Genomic DNA, 23,360 nt, shown 5'->3' with positions numbered 1-23,360 from the left:
CAGGGCTTCATTCATGCTAGGCAAACACTCCATTACTGAGCCACATTTCCAGTCCAATACGTTAGTATTTATAGATACACTGTTGGCTCCCCCCCTCCCCCATCCTGAGACTTGAACTCTGGGCTGAGGAGCTGTCCCATGCTCAAGACTAGCACTCTACCACTTGAGCCACAGCACCACTTCCAGCCTTTCCTGTGATTTAATTGGAGATAAGAATCTTAGACATTCCTGCCCAGGCTGGCTTCTAACTGTAACCTCTGTGCATTTCTGATGTGGAACCTGACTGATTATTTTTAATATGGTTTGATACTTAAATGTACTCATTGAAATATATTAATACTTTTTTCACTGGTTCCAAGTATAAAAAAGTTTAGTACTCTGCTCATTGTGCTGATTTTCTCTATATTAGGAATCATGATATATATATATATATATATATATATAATCAAGCATACAAAGTGCAGTGAGTTATGCTTTATATAATAGTGATTTAATCCAGAGTTACCAGTTAAATATCCAGTTAAATATTATGTATTAGGAAAAAAATTTAAGTTTTAGCGGTCGTCATGTGGTTTCCTATATTTATTGTTAAACATAATAGTCTTCTTTGTTTTTACCAAATGACCTTAAATAATACAGAAAGTGTTAGAGCTTACAAGACTAGAATTTTCCTCATGCTGGATACTTTATTCAGTGTTCACCTTTAATGCTAAAATTTTAGCTATTATATACTATTATGTATTAGATTATGACTCCCTATGACCTTAGTAGCCATTGTATTTTGTTCTTAGCTCTGATTTGTGAGGGTACAGTACTGATTAACACAGCTTGCAGTGTCATGCCACAGGCCAACTGTTGAGACTTGTCAAGGAGACGATAAGAAAGTTACAGCTCACCTGTTCCGTGCCTCCCTTTCACACAGCGGGTAGTTGGTTTTCATTTTCCCTGGACGGTAACCCTTCTTTATATAAATTGACTGCTACTTCTGCTGTGCCAGTTCCCTTTTAGGATAAAGTACTTCAAAATTGTCTGATTGGGTAATGTTTCAGAAACATTTAAGTAAGGCTACAGGAATTATTCATTTTTGGTGTTAAAACATGGTTCTTTCTAGAATGAGTCAGTTTTTAAAGTAATTGTAAGAGAAGGGAAAAATAAATTTACAGTTGTTATTTCAATACTTAAGGGTTTAGGGACGTTTAGTTGTTGCTTATGTGAAATAATGACACCCATTTAATGTTATACTGTAAATAATAATAATAATAATAGATGCACACTAAAAGTTTTGACAGTATACCTGTTAAATTGATTTGGCAGTATATTGTACTTAAGTTGTTACAAAATGAAATGTTTGCTGTTTGTTTCCACTTTCACAGTTGTTTATCTTATTTCACTTTGTTTGCAGAGAACGATCTCCTCAGCAGGATGTAGTGTCTTGTGTCAGTGTGAGCACCCAGACAGCTTCAGATGACCAGGCTGGTAAATTATGGGATGAACTCAGTCTGGTTGGCCTTCCGGATGCCATTGATGTCCAAGCCTTATTTGATCCTACAGGTAGGGGGCTCTCTTCAGTAACAGTTGCCTCTTGATGTGGGAAACATTTACATTTTAGCATGTTGTCAAGTCATTCACTAGTAAATATTTTTCATTTAGAAATAACTAAGATCATATCATAAAGGTGATCACTATTAAGTATACCCTACTAGGTTAAAGAAATTGTCCGTGGGGTTGGAGGTGAGGCTCAATTGGTAGCTGGTGAGCAAAAGTGGCAGATCTGAGTTTGAGTCATGTTTATCTAGTTTATTTAAACTCTGCACTGTGACAGTACCAGACTGGATCTTTATAAATACTTGTATTTACTCCGATGTAGATAATATTGCCATGAATGCTTGACACTTGAGGACATGTTAGGCTGGATATGCTTCCTGTGAGGACTTTGCTATATGAGCAGTCTCCCACCCCCCCTCTTTGTGTGTGTGTGTGTGTGTGTGTGTGTGTGTGTCTGTCTGTCTGTCTCTCTCGTGTGCACATGCGCGCACAGGTAACCCACCTCTATCCTAGGGCTTGAACTGAGGATCTGGGTGTTGTCTCTAAGCTTTTTTGCTCAAGCCTGGCATTTTACCACTTGAGCCACAGCTGCACCGCTGGCTTTTTTGTGGCTAATTGGAAGTAAGAGTCTCATGAGCTTTCCTTCCCGAGTTGGCTTCGAACCACAACCTTCAGATTTCAGCCACCTGAGTAGCTAGGATTACAGGCACGAGCCACAGGCCTAGTTTGGACTAATTTATTTTTATTTTAACAGTGGATTGACTCACACTCAGGATATGGTGCTGTTGGGAATTTAAGTCAGTCTCATGTTGCAGTTGAATTTCAGAGTGATTGATAGTGGTTCAAGTGCTATGTCGTGGAAAATTTAAAGACTGAGCTGTTACTGATAACTGATGTGTGCATTTTCTCAGAATGCAAAATGAATGCGCCATTAATTTTCCATATATCTCTTTGTCATCAACAAAGTATTAGTGTCTTTTCATTTACATAAAGATGTTAAAGCAGTAATATTTGAGTAAGATGACTAAACATTAATTTTATTTGTTAAAGAAATAATCACTAACTCATTATTTCACAAACTTTCATGTACATAAGAATCAGAACCTGGGGACTGGGAATATGGACTAGTGGCAAGAGTGCTTGCCTCGTATACATGAATAGAATATGGCCAGAAGTGGCGCTGTGGCTCAAGTGGCAGAGTGCTAGCCTTGAAGCCAGGGACAGTGCTCAGGCCCTGAGTCCAAGCCCCAGGACTGGCTAAATAAATAAATAAATAAATGTCTATGACTTCTAAATATTAAAAAAAAAAAAAAAAAAGAATCAGAACATGTCAAGTGTAGATTACTGGGTCCCAACATAGACATTTAGATTCAGTGGCTCTCAATTCTGTCCTGAGATTCTGTATTCCTGCTTAGTTCCCAGACTGGCACTGGTGCTGCCAGGTCAGTCTGGAGCACAGCTCAAGGAGGGCTAGGTTTCTTTTTCTTTCTTTCTTTCTTTCTTTCTTTCTTTCTTTCTTTCTTTTTTTTTTTTTTTTTTAAAGAAGGGCTAGTTTAATGCCATCACAGATACAGAATTCATTGTACAGACTTTGATTATGAAGTTTGATGTCCCCGTGTGTTGTAATACTATTTTGATCTTTTTGTGTTCGCTCTTTTTCTGTTTCAGGCACTTGTTGGGCTCACCACCGTTGTGTGGAGTGGTCACTGGGAGTGTGCCAAGTGGAGGAACCATTGTTAGTGAATGTGGACAAAGCTGTTGTCTCAGGGAGCACAGAAGTGAGTAGAAGACACATCGAAACTACAGTTTCCTTTATTCAACATATATAGTTCCTTGGACAAGTTATGCATTCAGTGATTACCATAGTATTGAACTTCTCAAAATACAAAATTTGTCATTTATAAGATATATAGGGTAGTTTGTACAAATTACTACATTATAGTATGTTAAGCTGCGCAATTTAAATCTTAAATATTTTGCACAGAAATAAACATTTTTTTGATCTGGGAATTACCTGCACTTACAGCCATGTGGCTGTACTTTTGTTGTTGGCCAGTACTGGGGTTATATTTTGAGTAGGGTCTTATGTCAGATAGGGTATTTATAGGGTCTTGGATTTTGGTCTTCCCAAGTAGCTGAAATTGCAGGAATGAATCACCATGCCAGACTTTATTTGTGAAGACTGGGTCTTGATTACTTTTTTACAGGCCATGAGGTTACTTTTAAAGAAACTTTCTGACAAAGATTTAAAAGAAACATGATGTGACACATCTTGAATCCACTTGCTATTTTAAAAATTGAAATATTTCTTTATCAGTTAATCTTTTTGGCACTATCCCAAAGTAATATTGCATAGCCTGCCATTTTTCAGGGCTTTTATTTTTTCCATGTGATTATGGAATAAATGAAATATCTGTCAACAAAGGCAGCAAACTCCATGATGTGATACTGCTTTGTTACCAGTAAATTTTCTTTAAAAAATTATTTTAAAAATTATCTTAAGGGGGCTGGGGATATGGCCTAGTGGCAAGAGTGCTTGCCATGTATACTTGAAGCCCTGGGTTCCATTCCCCAGCACCACATATACAGAAAATGGCCAGAAGTGGCGCTGTGGCTCAAGTGGCAGAGTGCTAGCCTTGAGCAAAAAGAAGCCAGGGACAGAGCTCAGTCCCTGAGTCCAAAGCCCAGGACTGGCAAAAAAAAAAAAATTAAGGAAGGAACAAAGGAACTCAGCATGTCAGTTTATGGGTACTTCTTCCATTTTTGACAAGTCTCATGAGACAGCCCTTAAAGGAACATTAAAATGGAGATTTTTAACCACAGAAACAATATGGTCTTTAGTAGATAGACTATAAGCAAAGTTTTCAATAGTATTGTTAAAAAAAGAACTTGGATTCAAGTAGTTATCCTATTACTGTTACATTAGCTTTTCTCAAGAGTATCAGAATGACCTTTTCCATGTGGCTGAGTAGCTGTCACCTTTAGAGACAAGTACAAAAGACAGCCTCTTCCACAAATTGTGCTGGGACATTGCACGAACACCTTCAGATGACAAACTGGACTCTATTCTCCCCTGCATAAAACTCAACTCCATATTGACCAAAAAACTCAGTGAGATTTGAAATGTTAAATTATTACAGTAAATATAGGGAAGTCCCTGGAAATAGTAAGGATAGACAATTATTTTTTGAATAAGATGCAGTTGCTCTAAAAATAACAAGAATTGACAAGTGGAACTACATCAGATGAACAGTTTCTGTATATAAGAAGAGAACCAATTCCCAGTACCAAGAGAAAAATCTATGAGAAAAAAATTTTGTCAGTTATTTGACAGGTAAAAGATTTATATCCATAATATATAAAAAGCTCAAAAATTGGGACGTCGAGGGGCTGGGAATATGGCCTAGTGGCAAGAGTGCTTGCCTCCTACACATGAAGCTCTCGGTTCGATTGCCCAGCACCACATATGTGAAAAACGGCCAGAAGGGGCGCTGTGGCTCAGGTGGCAGAGTGCTAGCCTTGAGCAGGAAGAAGCCAGGGACGGTGCGGTGCGCAGGCCCTCAGTCCAAGGCCCAGGACTGGCCAAAAAAAACAAACAATTGGAACGTCGAAAGGACAAATAATCTAGCTAATATAAATGGGTTGGGGAACTGAATAGACAGTTCTCAGAAGAAATACAAATGGCCAGTAGATTTATGAAGAAATGTTCAGTATCCTTAGCTAGAAAGGAAATGGAGGTCAGAACCACACCAAGATTCAGTCTCAACGTAATTGGAATGTCATGCACCAAGGAAACCACAGTAAATGCTGGTGGTGATGCCAGGGAAAAAGGAAATATACATATACTGTTGGTGGAAATGTAAACTAGTAAACCACTATGGGACTCAGTATGGGATTTCCAAACATAAGCCAAATAAAAAACACACCTACCTTACTACCACCCACCACCCCAATGCCAGGTATATATCTCAAGGGGTCTTAATCAGTATACCAGAAAGACTCTGGCATACCTATGTGTATTATAGTATTGTTCACAGATGAATAGATAAAGAAGATGTGATAATATATGCCATGGGATATCACATAGCCATGACAAAATTGAAATAATTTCATTTGCAGGAAAGTACATGGAGCTGGAGAACATCATGTTGAGTGAGATAAGCCAAGCTCAAAAAGCCAACAATTGTATATTTTCACTCATATGAGGAAGCAAGATTTATCAATGGCTCTTGTCCGTAGTCCTAGGTACTCAGAAGATCTGAGACTCGTGTTTTAAGCTAATCCTGGCAGAAAAGTCCATGAAACTTTTAATCTCCACTTAGCCAGCAACAGGCAGGAAGTGAGTTATAGCTCAAATAATAGATTCACCAGCCTTTTTTTTTTTTTTTTTTTGGCCGGTCCTGGGCCTTGGACTCATGTCCTGAGCACTGTCCCTGGCTTCTTCTTGCTCAAGGCTAGCACTCTACCACTTGAGCCACAGCGCCACGTCTGGCCGTTTTCTGTATATGTGGTGCTGGGGAATCGAACCCAGGGCCTCATGTATACGAGGCGAGCACTCTTGCCACTAGGCCACATCCCCAGCCCAGATCCACCAGCCTTGAGTGAAAAAATCTTACGGGCAGCACCCAGACCCTGGGCTGAAGCCCCCACGACTAGCACAACAAACACTAATGTGGAATGATGAATGATTTTGAAATACAGTGCAGCCATACACAGCAGGAAGAACCTCAATGACAGTTGATTATCAACAGGAGCTGGGGGTGACAGGAAAGAGAAAGCAGTGAAGAAAATTATTTTGAGCAAAAAACATAATGGATGCATGTCTGAGATAGTATGGTGCAACTCCTTGGTGTGATTAATACTAAAAAGGAATGATAGGAAAGTAAAACAGGCTCCACTGGGTTAGGGCACCAGATGGGAATCACTGATGAAGAAGGTAAATGAGAACAAATATGACCAACAGAGTTTTGGTTTGCATGTATGAAAATAGGACAAGGAAATCTGTTGAAATTGTTGTAATACAGAGAGTGGAATAAGGAAAAGTGAAGAGAAACAGTGAACTTAATTGGGATACATCGATTGCATGTGTGGAAATGTCACAACAGACTCCATTAACCTGTGCAACAAATATATTCTATGCTTACTAAAAATAATACAAAGAATAGTCAAATAGAGTTGGTGTTGTGGAGAGTTGAAAAGCAAGAGATCCCAAGTTCAGCACTGGATTGAGCTGTGTAGAAGACTTTGCCCTTCTCTTTTTCCCTCCCCCGCCAAAAAACCCCATCAAGTCAGATTATTTGCTTTTTAGAAATTTGATGTTACATTTAAGTGTGTTTGTTACCCAATTTTGAGCTTTATAATGCATAATTGCTCAGTGTGAACATGACCAGATTAAGATTGTGTTGATAGATACGAGTCTTATCTTTTGTGGACCTTGACCAATAGTTTGGGATTATTTCTTGACAGTGAATGAACACAAGGAATGTAATGAACAGAGTCTCAAATAAACTTCGTGTGGTCAAATAGAACCAGAGGACTCAATGTAAACCTGTGGGGACTTTGGTTTGGTTTGGGTTTGTGCCACTCCTGGGGTTTGAACTCAGGGTTTGGGCACTGTGTGCCTGAGCTTTTTTTCTCTGTGTATTACTCAACCACTTGAGCCATAGCTCCACTCCCAGCTTTTGAGAGATAAGAGTCTCATGGGCTTTCCTGGCTAAGCTGGCTTTGAACCATGACCCTGATCTCAGCCTCCTGAGTAGCTAGGATGACAGATAGATGGGAGCCACCAGCTCCCGAGTGAACCATGCTAGGAAGACTGGCTGAATCAGCATACTCTTCCTGCTCTTACAGTGATGGTTCATTTTCCTGTACAAATACGTCTCTCTTTCATAAGTATACATACACATACAAGCATGGAACACCCCTAATCCAGAAATCTGAAATGTGACAACTTGAACTTTGAATGTCAACTAAGTTACCAAATTGTATGCATATAGTTTATATGAAACAACCTTTTATATTTAGATTTGGGTTCCATTGGCAAAATATCTCTACATATGTAAATATTCCAAAATCTGAAATGACTCCTCAATATTAAACACTTCAGGTATCAGATATGTCAGACTGTGTGTGTGTGTGTGTGTTTTGCTGAGGACAGATTTTGCTGAGGCGTGCTCCTTATTCTGTATTGGGGAAGTACTGTCCTCTATACAGTACTTTTTAAATGTGTTCTTCTATGCAGGTTTATTTAACAGTTGCATCACCGATTGTATTATACACATGTATAGTTATACCGTAATCATAATACCAGCTCTTGTGAAATAAAGAATTCTTACTTTCATTTATGTTCCTTTGCATCCTTCTTCATTTAGAGTTGCCTTAATTTTTCTAGACATTAGGCAATGTAATAATTTTGCATTCAGAGCTAAACATACTTTGGAAAATTCCAAAGGAAAAGCAAATCTTTTTTTACCTTTCATAGTTTTACTTATTCCTGTCTTCCTTCTTCTTTGCTGATATTATGATGCCCCTTTTTGTGATATTTGTTCCTGGTTAACAAACTTTTCTAGCCATTCTTTTAGTATAGTTTGCCTCATGACAAAGTTTACTTTTCTTTAGATTGGTAATTTATTGACCCCTGTTCCCCTCCCTTTTCTTCCCCCTCTAGTCCTTAAACTCAGAGCCTGGGCCCTGCCCCTGAGATCTTTTGCTCATGGGAATGTCTTACCACTTGAGCCCACAGCTCCAACTCTGGCTTTTTTGGTGGTTAATTGGAGATAGAAGTCTCACAGTCTTTGCTTCTCAGGTCGGCTTTGAATTGTGATCCTCAGCTGTCAGCCTCCTGAGTAGTTAGGATTATAAGCACAGGCCACCACTGTCCCTCAATTGATTTCCCTTTTATTCCTGAAGGATGTTTTCACTGTATGTTGAATTATATGTTAAGATGTGCCAATTGGGAGAAGTGTATGATATCACCGAGCATAGATACGTATTTAGCTAATTAATTATGCATCTATGTTTGGCAGTACTGGGATTTGAACTCAAGGCCTTGCACTAGCTAGGAAAGCACTCTCTGTCACTCCTTCAGCTCTGCAGGGTGTGTGCATGCGTGCATGCTTGCGTGTGCGTGCGTGCACGTGTGCTCAAGAGCATGCCAGTCCTGGGGCTTGAACTCAGTGCCTGGACGGTCCTGAGCTTTTTTCCTCAAGGCTAGCACTCTACCACTTGAGCCACACTCCAGTTCTGGCTTTTGTGAGATCGAGTTTCACAGACTTTCCTACCCAAGCTGACTTTGAACCAAGACCCTAAGATCTCAGCCACCCTAATTAGTAGCTAGTATTCCAGGTATGAGCCACTGGTGCCCAGCCTCATAGGTGTTTTTGATTGTACGGACTTTGGATTTTATTTCATCTGTGGGTCATGTGTTTTTCTAAATTTGGGTGATTTTCAGCCATTGTTTCGTCAGATACTATCAGCCTTTTTTTCTAACAGCATACTATATCATATTTCTTGTAATCCCACACATTTCTTAGTTTCTGGACTTAAAAATATCTTTTCAATTTCTTTTTTTTTTTTTTTTTTGCCAGTCCTGGGCCTTGGACTCAGGGCCTGAGCACTGTCCCTGGCTTCTTTTTGCTCAAGGCTAGCACTCTACCACTTGAGCCACAGCGCCACTTCTGGCCATTTTCTATATATGTGGTGCTGAGGAATCGAACCTAGGGCTTCATGTATGGGAGGCGAGCACTCTTGCCACTAGGCCATATTCCCAGCCCTCTTTTCAATCTCTTAGTAATCTCTCTATTCTATTAGTCTTATCCCTACCATGAGCATTCTGTATTTATTAGTATATTTTTCAGTTGTAAACTTCATACTTCTTTTCAGTGTCTTTGTTTTTTTTCTGAAACATTGTATTTTTCATTTGTTTCGAAATCATGTTCCTAAGTGCTAGTTGAAGCAGTTTTACAGTGTGTAGTTTGAAATCTTGGGCAGCTAATTCTGATGTTTATGAATTGTCAGAGTTAGTGTCTGTAGGTTTCTCATTGTTTTTGGAAGGTTTCTGGGTCGGGGTATCTCATGACAAACTTGCTTTAACGCTGGCTCTTTTATGATTTGAATGTGTTTGACCCGGCACTGATACCTGGGTGGAGGGGAGCACACATTTTCTCTGGGCATGGGTTAAACTCTGACACTGCAGCGAGCCTCCTCTGTCACACTTGTCCTCCGTGTGGCTGTTGATGAGTGCGATGGCCGTCTCCTCCTCAGAGGAGACACGACCATTCGTGTTTTTCTTACTGCTCTCCCCAGCTTTTACCTGGTCTCACTTCTTGCTGTGCTTTGTTTTCTCGTTTGTCTTGTATATCAGTCTGAAGTTTTTTTTTTTCTTCTAATTTTTAGGAATAGATAATGGAAAGAAGAGAGAAAATATAATTTCTTCTGTGTTATGTAGACGTCTGCATTCATTTTGAATTTTCTTTCTGAATGTAGCGTTGAGTTTTTTTTCTCCTCTCCAAGTATTGAGCTTGTACTCAGGACTTCATAGTTGCTAAACAAGCGCTCAGCCTCGTAAGCCATCCCTCCTGCCCCGGTCTTTAGTGCTTAGTTGACCCAGTTTTCTTCTTTCAGCAAGGGCATTACTAATGTCACTACTCCCATGTATATGATTTGATATTATCTGCCTATTTTCAGGTTTTTCTCTCTATCTTTGGTTTTCAGCAGTTTATGATGTGCCTAGGTGTGATTTTCTTTGCATTCATCCTGCTTGGGGTTTGCTGAACTTCTTGAAAATGTAAGTTGAGATTTCATCACATTTCTGCCCAGTTTGACTTTTTTTTTTTTTTTTTAAATCTCTCTCCTCTTCTGTAGTTACAGCGTGCATGCTGGTGTATTTCTTTTTGTCCCATAGGTTACCGAGGCTCTGTTCATTCTTATATTTTTTTAGTAACAGTTCCTCAGGATAGATGCACTTTTATTTTTAAAAGAGGGATGACCATTTTTTTTCCCTGTCATTTGCATTACTGTACTTCTTGTTTGTTTTTTTTTGCCAGTCCTGGGGCTAGAACTCAGGGCCTGAGCACTGTCCCTGGCTTCTTTTTTGCTCAAGGCTAGCACTCTACCACTTGAGCCACAGTGCCACTTACGGCTTTTTCTGTTTATGTGGTACTGAGGAATCGAACACAGTGCTTCATGTATACGAGGTAAGCACTCTTGCCGCTAGGCCATATTCTCAGTCCCTGCATTACTGTACTTCTTAATTGTAAAATTTCTAATTGGCTTTATTTTGTAATTTTCCTATGTTTTCCTCTGGTTCTGCTCCTGGTTTTTCTTTCCATGTGTACATGTGCTCTCTAGCTGCTTTAAAGGCTTTGTTCATCTTGTACATTTTCTGCTGATTATTTTTCTCTATTTTGTGTCTCACTTTCCTACAGTTGTTTTCAACCACATGCCTAAGATTTTAAAATTATATGTTGAAACATTGTAGATGGGTGTATATGCTAGATTCTATTTTTCTTGTCATTGTTAAGTCTCTTCCAAGAGATTTATTATGGCTGGATTATTTTTACAAATTATAATTCTAGTTTCTTTGGCAAATGGGAAATCTTTACTCAGTTCCTTCTTCAGTTTGGTTGTTGCTTTCTCCTAGGTGTCTCTGTGTGAATTTATCTTGCAGGGTTGCAGCAATCATTTGAGACTTCATTCAAATTTTGGAGCTTTGCTGGGAATATGGCCTAGTGGCAAGAGTGCTTACCGCGTATACATGAAGCCATAGGTTCGATTCCCCAGCACCACATATACAGAAAGCAGCCAGAAGTGGCGCTGTGGTTCAAGTGGCTGAGTGCTAGCCTTGAGCAAACAGAAGCCAGAGATAGGGCTCGGGCCCTGAGTTCAAGGCCCAGGACTGGCAAAACCAAAAGGAAAAAAAATTGGAGCTGCTTCTGTGTTTTCTCATTGATAATGATCCATTCAGTTTCTATACTTTTTAGTATTGTTCATTTGTTTTTATTTTTGAGATAAGGTGTTGTTTTGTAGCCAAGACTAGCCAGGAACAAGTAATGCTGGCATCTACAGGTTCTGTTCACATCTCCTTAGGGACCACCCCTAAATCCTTAATGGAAAGAAACATTGCTACTAGCACCATGGCCAAGTCTCACCTGTTTTTATACTTTGTAGTATTGGATGATTATAAATACGGTTTCTATTTCCTTTTTGTGCATAATTATACTTGTAACATTCAGGTTGTTTACAGTTGTTTACTCTCATTGACGTACAGAATTCTGTTGTAGAAGCACTAGAACTGTTTCACTGTTCGCACACAACTGTGAGTTATGCTGTATGACTTCCCAGTTCATACCTTTTTGTGGACATTAGGAAAAGTTAGTAAGTACTCTGTGGATTTCTAACTCCAAATTAGCTATCTGATTGTCTTACAGATGAATGAAAATCACTTGTCTAATTCTATAATTCTGTAATGCTCTTCCTGCTCATTAATGGAATTTGCCTTAATTACCTGTGTATGTTCTTATCTCCTATCTTTTTTTCCCTAAGAGCTAGGGCAAGGAATTTAACCTCTCTGTGCCTCATTTATACAGTGAGAAATAAATATATCTACTCAAAATAGTGGCTGTTTGACCTGAATAAGGTAACTCATGTCTGATGCTTGGCCTAGGTCCTTGCAATAATAATGTTCACAAATCCTGCCTATTAAGCATTAAAAAAAATTGGGCCAACTTTATGCCTTCCTTAAATTATGTCTTCTTAAACTATGCTGATTTTTTATAATGCATATGCTTTGTTGCTAAATATTCTGGATACTAGATATTTATAATTCAAATGTGATGTTATCTTAATTTTTGAAATTTGGTTTTTCTTATGAGATATTTATGTTTTATCACGTAAACTTTTTTTTAATTATAATTCTTTGCTGGTCCTGGGCTATGAACTTGGTCTGCGTGCTGTCCCTAAGCTCCTTTTGCTCAGTCAAGGCTAGCACTCTACTACTCAAGCTATAGCACCACTTCTGGCTTTTTTTTTTTTTTTTTTTTTGTGATTACTGTAATTAGAGATGAGTCTTACAGACTTGCATGCTCTGGCTGGCTTTGAACCATGATCCTCAGATCTCAGCCTCCTCAGTTGAGGAGCTAGGATGACAGGTGTGAGCCACCAGCACTTGTCATAAACTTTCACCATATTAAAAAAACTCTGAAGTTTCGTATAGTCAGATTTGTTTGTGTTTTTATCTCCAGTGCTGTTGGATGTTGTAGCTGTACGGTTTTGTACGTTGCTCCGTCTGGTGGAGAGGTAACTGTTAGAGGGCACATTGGTGGACTTGGGATACATGCCTGTGTCTCTTAGGACATCTTAGGAAAGCCTCTGAGATTCAACTTCCTCATTTTCAAGCGGGGATTTAAAATGTTTACACTTTGTGACTCTATGGTGTAATCTGTAATCCCTAAAATAGAAAGCGAGTAGGGCTTTGATGTATTTTGTTACACGGTTGTATATCAAATTTCCCCCAATTTCCCTCTGCCATCCCTGCTGACAAGTTGAGTAGTTCATCGTTTACCTAGGGTATATTGAATTCCATGACTGCATTTGTTTACCCTTTCTCCCCGTATTCCCGTGTCCCCCCAGTTGCCCCCCAGCCCCAAAGACAAGAACAAAAAACCCAAAACATTTCTAACTTTTTGCTAGTTTTGGAGATCGAGTCTCCTGGCCTTGGTTTCCGTGACTGTCTTTGAACTGTGGTCCTCAGATCTCATCCTTCTGAGTAGCTAGGTTCATAGAGAAGAGCCAGTGGTGCCTAGCTTTCACTTGCCCTTTTCTCGACTTCTGTGTTCAAAGCTAAAGCTCTACCATTTGAGCCACACCTCCTGTTCTGGCTTTTGCCAGTTAAGTGGAGATAAGAATCTCCTGGACTTTATTCCTAGGCTGGCTCAAACCTCAGTTTTCAGATCTTGGTAGGATTACAGGCATGAGTTAGCAACATCTGGCTTTGACTTATTATTATTTAACTTTATGAATGAAGAGAAATAAGACTATTCATTGTATTGCAGTAATGCTTTAAATTACAAAATTGAACTAGAATGTATATGAGTCTTGTAAGTATTTTATGAAATTAATGTCACAAATATAGCTAGTGTTTGTGAGTTTCATAGATGTTTCTGTGTTCTATTGGTAATTGAATTCAATTTACTGAGTACAGACTAAAAGTCCCTAAGATTTCTTAAAGTATTCAGTGCAGTGGATTGATGAAAAGAAGGAATAAATTGATACCTTATGTATATTTACACATAAAATGTTGGAAATAATTCTAAGCTATTGGTAGAGCACATCTACCTTAATAAAACCTTGAGTTCAAAGCGTAGACCCACCATCAAAATGCACCAAAAACCAAAACGAAAAAATTGTTATCTTCTCTCACTGATGGGCAGAATGCAGAATGAGTCTATTATCCTATGAAACTGTTGCTCAGTGATGGTTGCAGTCACCTGTTGCTGTGAAACAAGGCTGCCCTTGTTTCCAGCTAGGCTATTTATGAACAGCATTACCGAAAGCAAAGATCCTGTTTTATGCGTAAATATGAGCACCTGTTTGTTAGGCCTTTCAGCATCAAGCAACATTCTGATGCTATGGATACAAAGATAGTGCAGTCTGGGGCTTTGACTCATGGATGTTAATTAAGATGAATAAGTACGTTAAGGGCTGGGAATATGGCCTAGTGGCAAGAGTGCTTGCCTCGTATACATACATGAAGCCCTAGGTTCGATTCCCCAGCACCACATATATACAAAACGGCCAGAAGTGGCGCTGTGGCTCAAGTAGCAGAGTGCTAGCCTTGAGCAAAAAGAAGCCAGAGACAGTGCTCTGGCCCTGAGTCCAAGGCCCAGGACTGGCAAAAAAAAAAAGAAAGTAAGTTAATTATTACTATGTAGTGGTATAAATGCTTTATATCCCTCCCTCTCTTTCTCTCTCCCAGAGAATAGAGATAGGCTTAAATAGAAAGGGGAGCTAGATATCCAGATGACTTAATTTTCTTTCACATTTTTAGCTTTTGTGAAGAAAATTGAAACTCATTGTTGCAGTGAGGTATGTAGATTTTTAAATGTGCCACTGACCACATAGTAGTAGTTGTTCATTTGTTTATAGGCCTTGAAGGTAATACTTTTGAAATCACCTGTTTGAGGATTTACAAAAATAGTGAAAATAAACTTTTTAAATTAGAAACCTGCCCTTTCTCTTCCTTGGTTAATTCCTACGCATTTAATTTTTTCCCCTCTTTTGAGATTATTGCAAATGGAGTTGCTTTCCTGATTTCAAACTGAATTTGTTCACTGTTGGCATTCAGAAAAGCTACTGATGGTTGTCGGTTGATTTTTACACCCTGCTACCTTACCAAAGTTTCCAATCCACTCTCGTAGCTTGGGGGAGGACTCTGTAGGGTCCATTAAGTACAAGATCATGTCATCTACAGAAAGGCATAGTTTTACTTTTTCTTTCCCTAGTTGAATCCCCTTTATGTCTTGCTCTTGCCTTAATGTTCTTGCTAGGAATTCCGGTACTATATTGAAGAGGAATGGAGAGTGTGGACATCCTTGTTTTGTTTCTGATTTTAGAGGAAATGGTTTTAGCTTCTCATCTTTAGGGATAAAGTGGGCTATCAGTTTGTCATAAGCAACCTGTATTATGTTGGGAAATGTCCCATGTATTCCTAGCTTCTCCAGAGCTTTTATCATAAAGGAACGTTTGATCCTGTCAAAAGCTTTTTCTATGTCTTTTGAGTTGATCATATTATTCCTGTCCTTCCATTGGTGTGTTGTATTGTTACATTTATCCACTTACATATGTTAAACCAGCTTTGCATGCCTGGGATGAATCCCATCTCATTTGATCACAGTGTGTGATTATTTTATTCACGCAGCAGTAGTTTATTGAGACGTTTTGTATCTATGTTTATCGAAGAGATAGGTATATAGTTCTCTTTTGTTTGATGATTCCCCATCTGATTTTGAGATGAGTGTAATTCTGGCTTCATAGGATGAGTTTGGTACTGATCCCTCCTTTCCTATTTCATTGATGAGTTTAAGAAGTATTGGTGTTCTTTTTTTTTTTTTTTTGGAAGGCCTTATAGATTTGGCTGTAAATCTGTCAGGACCTAGACTTGTCTTGGGTGGGAGATCTCTTATTGCCACTTCCAGTTTCATTCCTTGTTATGGATCCATTCTATTGGTTTATATCTTCTTGGCTCAGTTTAGATATAAACTAGTAAGTAAATATGTTGGGTGATATGCAAGTGTATGCAAATATACTAACTGAAATATGGTAGACTCAAGGGAGAACTCAAGTAATTTAATTCTTTACAAAGACATAGTCAAAGCCCAACAAAATAAACACCTAGACATGAGTACTTGAAAGGGGTAGAGGTCAGTGGGAATGGGGTAGACAAATGAAGAGGAAGAGGGGAGAGAACGCAGCCAGCAATTCAGTGTATATGTTACAAAATGAAGAAAAGGGACGGGTGGGAGAAGGGTTGGGAGGGATGGGTGAGAATGTTGAAAGGGATGACATTGATGAAGATGCGTTGTATTTATAAAGTGCTTTGTGTAGAGGCAGCTTCTTTGTACAACTTCTTAATTTTTAAAGGCATGAAAAAAGAAACCTACCTTTAAATTCTGTTACCATATATTTAAAAGATAATCCTTGGGCTGGGGATATGGCCTAGTGGCAAGAGTGCTTGCTTTGTATACATGAGGCCCTGGGTTCGATTCCCCAGCACCCACATATACAGAAAATGTCCAGAAGTGGCGCTGTGGCTCAAGTGGCAGAGTGTTAACCTTGAGCAAAAAGAAGCCAGGGACAGTGCTCAGGCCCTGAGTCCAGGTCCCAGGACTGGCAAAAAAAAAAAAAAAAAAAAAAAGATAATCCTTAGTTGTGTGTTGTTGACAAGGTAAGTAGAAAAAAGTAAAATGTAACTTTCATTCATGTTGGTACCATACCAAGCAGTGAACTTATATACAGTCCCTTAGATTTTTTTTTTTGTACTTTTAACTGGTCCTTTATTTGCAGATTCTATTTGCTTTTATCAGGGTGTGCAAATAGTCTTTAAGACTTCCAGCCCCTACATTTGAATATTCCTTCTTAAGGCTTTGTAAGGAGATTTCTTTTGTTTCTCCCTTTCTAGAGATGTGCATTTTGTAAGCACCTTGGAGCCACTATCAAATGCTGTGAAGAGAAGTGCACCCAGGTGTACCATTACCCCTGTGCTGCGGGAGCTGGCACCTTTCAGGATTTCAGTCACTTCTTCCTGCTTTGTCCAGAGCACATTGACCAAGCTCCTGAGAGATGTGAGTTCACAACTGATGTCATTTTAAACTTTGATCAAGGTGTTTAAAGTAACACATGTGAATTCCCTGAGTGTTGCTGTGCTTCTATTAAAAGGTAGCTTTATGTAGCCCTTACGGTCTAAGAAATGTATTTCCAACAGTTTTATTGAAATTAATTCCAAAAAGGTACTTTTTCAGAAATTCAAAGAAAGTTTACATGATTTATGTTCTTCTCTTAAAAAAAAGTTTCAACTACTGAAGGAAGATGTACAGTGTGTATACTATTTCTAATATCTACTACAGGAAATTCACTGAAGGGCTAAGTAGTACTCACTGTCTTTCATCCATAAAAAGTAAGAAGGTTCAAAGCTGATCTTTGCCAGGGTTTTTTCAGGGTGTCTGCCAAAGGAGCATCAAATACTCCTTAAACCGGTGGTAGCTGGTAACCCAAGAGTTATGATGGAAATCTCTGTCATACTTAGTCATTCATCTGCAGTGGTACTTTCCCCCTCCTTTTCCCAACCGTTTTATCATTTAATAGAAATGTTTGGATAGTTGAGTTTTATTGTATGTAGGAAATAATAATAACGTATTGATTCGTAATCAATTATAGATTTTCTGCTTTTTCGCTATCTACATTTTGAATGAATATGTATCTTGATATTATTTTCCCTAATACAGTTCAGTTGAACTTTCACCGTGAAATTTCCATGATGTTTTTATTCAGTCTTTTTTGGGGTCAATTCTTACTTACCTAACTTCCTTTGTGGTGTGGGGTGTTTTTTGGTGGTGGTGGTGGGGGGGAGGCAGGGTTTAAAAGCATTTTTTTCCTGTGTCAATTAAACCTAAAAATAGCTATTTCAGGCTTAACGTCATTTCAGTTATACTTCATAGCCATCATTTCAAGTCTTAAAAAAAAAAAAATCTCCCTTTTGATCACAACTCAACTTCATTCTAGGTCACAGGCATCTCATTACCTCTAACTACTTCTCATCCAGCCAGTTTTGCACCTGGCACTTGACCTGTCCTGCTGACCTCTGTCCCAGAGCTGCTTTTTTTTTTTTTTTTAATACTATAATTGCATCTGTTGTAAAAATTGTGTCCGCAAATTTAATCATATGGCTTTACACCATATATATGCTCCGTATATATATAGATCAGGCAAATTTAAATTATAGTTAGGATGATATGTAATTTAAAACTTGTAAAATGTCTTGGATTGTACATTAGTGAATCTGGAAGAAAAAGAACATTCATGAACTGCAACTGTCATGGTTATTATTTGTACAGTGAATTATTTCCAGAAATACATAAACTAAGATGACTATCATCAGAGTGTATTATTCTGGATGCTATAATACACTTGGCCACCATATAAAACTGTGTGTGTGTGTGTGTGTGTGTGTGTGTCACAATGTCACACATGTTTGAAATAGAGTGAATCTGAATTTTTTAGTCTTCTAGACTTAGTCATGCTTTAGACCTTAGTAAACAAAATAGAAATATAAACTTGTATATTCATATAGTTGCCATGTTAGAAATTTTATGAATTATTGACATTGCTGTTTTTATTGATGGCTATGTTTAGTAGTGTAAACTCAGTTATATGTTAGCAATCGTAAATCACTGGAAAGTAATGAATTGTATAATGAATTGTGAGATGGTTTGTTGTTAATTATTATGCTGATATTGAAGGGTTTATGCTGTCAAGTTAAAGCTCAAAAGATATAATGAAATGTTATTATGCCTTGTTCTTGGGAAAACTCATAAAACAAAACTAAGAAAGAAATTTGGTCATTGGAAATAAAAGTTGGATAACTAGAAAGGTCTTGATGAGAGAAATATTCAAAAGAAGTGCTTACTTTGTAGATATAACCCATAAATTTGCCCCTAGGCCTTTTGGTAATCAACAGAAGGAAATAGGACCACTTACCAGATTTGTAGTATTATGTAGTAACAAGTTTCCACTTCATACTTAACCTAGAGGAAAAGTTGACACTACTTGTTGAAATGAAAAAAAAATGGTCTTACAGCAATTGCTTGGCAGTGTAGCAAATCCTTAAGGCAATTTTTATAACCAAGCAGTGATCTCAGGCCAATTTCCTGTTAAATAAATTCTGTTCCCTGGGATCTTGAACCATTCAGTCTAAACAATACAGCTCTGACCACCTGTCTTAGCACAAAGATGTAATGTAGAGAATATTATCGGTAGTGTGTACTGCTACCTATATCTCCAGCTATTTGAATTGTGTTTCATAGCATGAGGTACTTTTTATGTTTTTACAGTGGGGGGTATCTTAAGTTACAAGATTATGACTATAAATTAATAGACAGGAACTAATGGATATCACATAACACTGTGCCTGCGTATATTAATTGCTTTGCCAAAAGGTAATCATTATAACTAGTAATTTAGGCTCAAGATGTGAGAAAAATATTTTTTACTGTGTTGTCTTTGTTATCTGCTGGCTAAGAGCAGAGCAGTAGTGGTAGTTGAAGTAAGATAGACGCACCTTATAGAAGTAGAACAGCTTTACATGAACATGGATCTCATTCAGAAGAAATCCTACCAAATAGAGTGTGGGTGAACAAGGTCAAGATTTTCATCAGAAAACAGTCTCAGGGAGCTCTAGCCTAGGTAAATTGCTGGTCATGGCCCCAGACATTGTTCTCTTCAGCATTCATTTAGGAGGTAAAACCAGCTCTATCCTAGATCCCAGAGTAAGAAAGCTGAACAGCAAGGAGCCAAATATATGAACTCGGAGGAAAGGAGGCTGTAGGCAGAGGAAACAGTCACCACACCAAGGCTTTCGAAGGAATTTCGCATGATTCGTGAACACATAGCTAGTGGAGGTAGTGGTCTCCTTAGGCCCAGAGTAGAGACCACATGAAGAAGAAGTGCATTGCGCTCTGCAGTGGGAAGTGTCTCCCCGATTTTTTCCCTTAAAACACACACACACACACACACACACACACACACACTTACACACACTTAATTGTTTTTGTAAAGGCAATGTTCAGAGGGGTTACAGTTACATCGGTCAAGTAAACAGAGCGTTTCTTTTTGGACAATGTCACTGCCCCTCACACTTTCCCAGTCGTTCCTTCCCATCCGCACCTGCAAGTTGCATAGCTCATTTTCAACATAGTGTCCAGTGAGTACCATTGCTACATTTGCTTTATCACCTTTTATTTCAGCTAAGTTTCTGATGGCAGTCTTTTTTCTGGATTGTCTTTGTATGTCTTGACACCAAGGCCTGCTGCTTTTCTGTTACCCTAAATTCTGTCCACTTCCTTACCTCTCTTACCCACTTACCAATTCTGTGGTCCAACCTTGTGGGGTAACGTCCACAGTTTGCTTTTTTCGTTTAAAAAAAATTTTTTTTATTCTTTGCAGAAATTCTGTTTGATAGCTGAGGCAAATAACCCGGAAGAACAGCGTGTCCTGCCAGTAAAGAAAACTGTCAGATGACAGATGTTAGTTACAATGTTGATGAAATGAAGAGCCTGTGCTTGTATAGTCTTTAAACTGACCCTACAGGAGAGCAGTTTGTTTGACTGTGTAGCTCTTCAACATTGTTTTTCTTGTTCTGTGTGATGTTACACTTCCCTAAACTGTAGCAGTACCTCAGATGTGAGCAAGTTGAAGAGTTGAGACTATGTTTTGGACTTTTCCTTTCTCTTTTCACATCTGTAACTCAGGAAGTCACCTCCAGTTTTTGTTTTTGTTTTGCTTTTTTGGAAATTTCTCTCATTTTCCCTGTTGCTTCATTCAGCTCCTTCATCCTGTGCCTCAGCAGACATCCTGCGTTCTCCTTTTGTGTGTATCCTCAGGTATTCTTCACCTTCATTGATTAGCAGTGAAGTTTGCATAAGGAGTCAATATTGATTAGTAAATAGTTTGCTGTTTGGATTTTATTCTTGACCTCTCTTAAACATTTTTGATTTTAGCCTTTCAGTCTATCTCTTCTGCTTTTCCAACTACTTAAAGAGAAAAATTCCTTATTTGATCATTGCTTCTATCTTATTGCCTCTGTAGCTTGTAGAGAAATTGTATTGATGTGTGAACATTCTTACTTCTGACATAACTCCAAAACTGGCTCAGTATCATGGTCTTACACGTGACTTCTCAAAGACTATTTTAGATTTCTATATACCTACTCCTTGACTGAGAAGGTTGTAACCAACATCACTTCTTTGCCTAGTGGGTTTTATGTTATTTTTACATATTAAGAAGTGAATTCTGTTGTGGATACATCACATTGATTTTTTTTTCTTATACTAATGATCAATTGTAATCATGTAACAGAACAGGATTGTCATCAAGGATATGTGATCTCGGCAGTAGTGACATAGAGTTGTACAATGGGTTTTGTTGTGTAGAACAGTTTATGAAATTAGAAATATAATGTGAGCAAGGAAATAATTTTATTTTTTCTAGTATCCTCTGTGAAACAGAGTGGAAAACCTGAAATTAATTTCAGTAATGATTATATTTCCCCTAATATGTCAAAATATTAATATTTCAACATGTAACCAATATAAAACTTGACTTGATTTTTTAAATTGACATCCACTGTGCATATATTTAGTACATATTTTAATTTTTGCTTAGTAGCTGCAATCATGTGGCTAACCACATGTGTGAAATGGTAGAGTAGCAGACTCTAATAACTTTTCCATTTTAGACAATGTTCCTGGAAAGCTCTAATAGAAAGGTAAACTGAGTATCTGATAATCAGCTTTTCTAAATCAAAAAAGTTTAAAGGTAGGAAATATGTACATAGCTTGAAACGGTAAATACTGACATATATTAAGTAAAATAATATATGACACTTCCATTTTTAGACGCATAAATTATTTAAAATTTTTGCCTATTACAGACATTTAACAGTGACTTTAAAAGGAAAATTCTCTATTTAAAATACATTTAATGAGATGATATTTGGCAATTAGAGATACAAAGTGGAAAAAGATAAGGTCTGTGTCCTTGAAAGATTCACATCATTATGTTGTCATTAATCGATTACATTACAGATGTTTTGAAATATCTGCTTGTAAGCTTATGGGAAAAAAAAGAATATACAGTAAGCAAATGGATATTTATTTGGGTAAGATGCCTGAATACTTGACCAATTTCAGTCACTTTGAAGCCTCTGTGAAATGGACTGAGAGCACAGCAAAAGCCCAGAGATTCAAACAGGAAACAATGTATAGAAGACAGACACAGAACATCATGTTGTGTTAGGTGCATAGCAGACTGACTACCTGCTGTGATTGGGAGTCCGTTGCAAAGGGAGAGATGGGGGTTTTGCCCCACACTTATAGCTATGATTTCTTTCCTTTCAAGTGAAAAAGATATTGATGAATATTTAATTTAAGCAGAACATAACAATGAGAACATGACGTAGAGAAGAGCTCAGAGCCACAGTAAGGCTGATTCTGTTTAGAAGACACTTGTAGTTAGGAAGACAAATTATGATGGACTGTCAAAACAGAAGAAAGAATAATGCATAGATAGTTTTAAGATGCAAGAACTGTTGTCATGTAGGCCATGTTGGGTTAGGCATTATCAGTCAACAGTGATATATAAAGGCTTCTGTTAAAAGAAGAGGGTGTTTCATTGTTATTGATGTTTTTAGTTTCATTTTGCAGTGGGAAATTAGAGAAGGTACTATCATTTCCAGGGATTAGAAGTGCAAAGAAAAATAAAAGAGGATACAATAAAGCTATAGGAAACCTCAGGAGAAAGTTTGCTGATATCAGAGGATTTGAATGTGGCAGCCTCCAATTACATCTACGCGCTGCCAGTAAGGCCAGGGTAACTGTTGGATACCATATTGTTCATTGGCAGCCCCATTAACGCACCTTCCTGTGGTGGGTGGGTGCTCAGCCGATCTTTGAAGCCTTATCTACAGCACAAGTCTAGCTTGCAGTCCAAATTCCAGGACATATTCTTTGTTTGTTCGTTTGTTTGTTTTGTATATGGTGGTGGTGGTGGTCCTCCTCCTCCTCCTCCTCCTCCTCCTCCTCCTCCTCCTCCTCCTCCTCCTCCTCCTCCTCCTCCTCCTCCTCCTCCTCCTCCTCCTCCTCCTCTTCCTCCTCCTCTTCCTCCTCCTCCTCCTCCTCTTCCTCCCCCTCCTCCTCTTCCTCCCCCTGCTCCCTCCTCCCTCCTTCTTCTTCCTCCTCCTTCCCCTTCTTCTTTCTTTCTTCTTCTTCTGTCCTGGGGCTTGAACTCAGGTCCTGAGCACTGTCCCTGGCTGCTTTTTGCTCAAGGCTAGCACTCTGCCACTTGAGCCACAGCGCCACTTCTGGTTTTTTCTGTATATGTGGTGCTGAGGAATTGAACCTAGGGCTTTCATGCATGCTAGACAAGCACCCTTGCCACTAGGCCATATTCCCAGCCCCTCAGGACATATTCTTGTAGGAATGCTGTTTATATTTTTACAGGATTGTAAACAAAAGACTACATTTGAGAGACTGCTAGCTGACTCATGG

The 23,360-nt window shown here is 38.5% G+C and overlaps 1 protein-coding gene across 12 annotated transcripts in view; it reads left to right on the top strand.

The window, feature by feature from the left end:
- Window positions 1-23,360, top strand: part of Kmt2c (lysine methyltransferase 2C) — a 204,872-nt gene that overhangs the window by 66,999 nt on the left and 114,513 nt on the right. For all 12 annotated transcript variants that reach the window (XM_048340506.1, XM_048340501.1, XM_048340504.1 and 9 more), the window contains exons 5-7: window positions 1,403-1,551; window positions 3,214-3,323; window positions 16,721-16,883. In XM_048340506.1, the coding sequence (XP_048196463.1) occupies window positions 1,403-1,551; window positions 3,214-3,323; window positions 16,721-16,883 (422 nt within the window). The remainder of the gene's footprint in view (window positions 1-1,402; window positions 1,552-3,213; window positions 3,324-16,720; window positions 16,884-23,360) is intronic.

Source organism: Perognathus longimembris, chromosome 2 (assembly GCF_023159225.1).
Source record: "Perognathus longimembris pacificus isolate PPM17 chromosome 2, ASM2315922v1, whole genome shotgun sequence".
Classification (NCBI taxonomy): domain Eukaryota; kingdom Metazoa; phylum Chordata; class Mammalia; order Rodentia; family Heteromyidae; genus Perognathus; species Perognathus longimembris.
The sequence above is the reverse complement of the archived record's forward strand: the minus strand, read 5'-3'. Positions and strand labels throughout refer to the sequence as shown.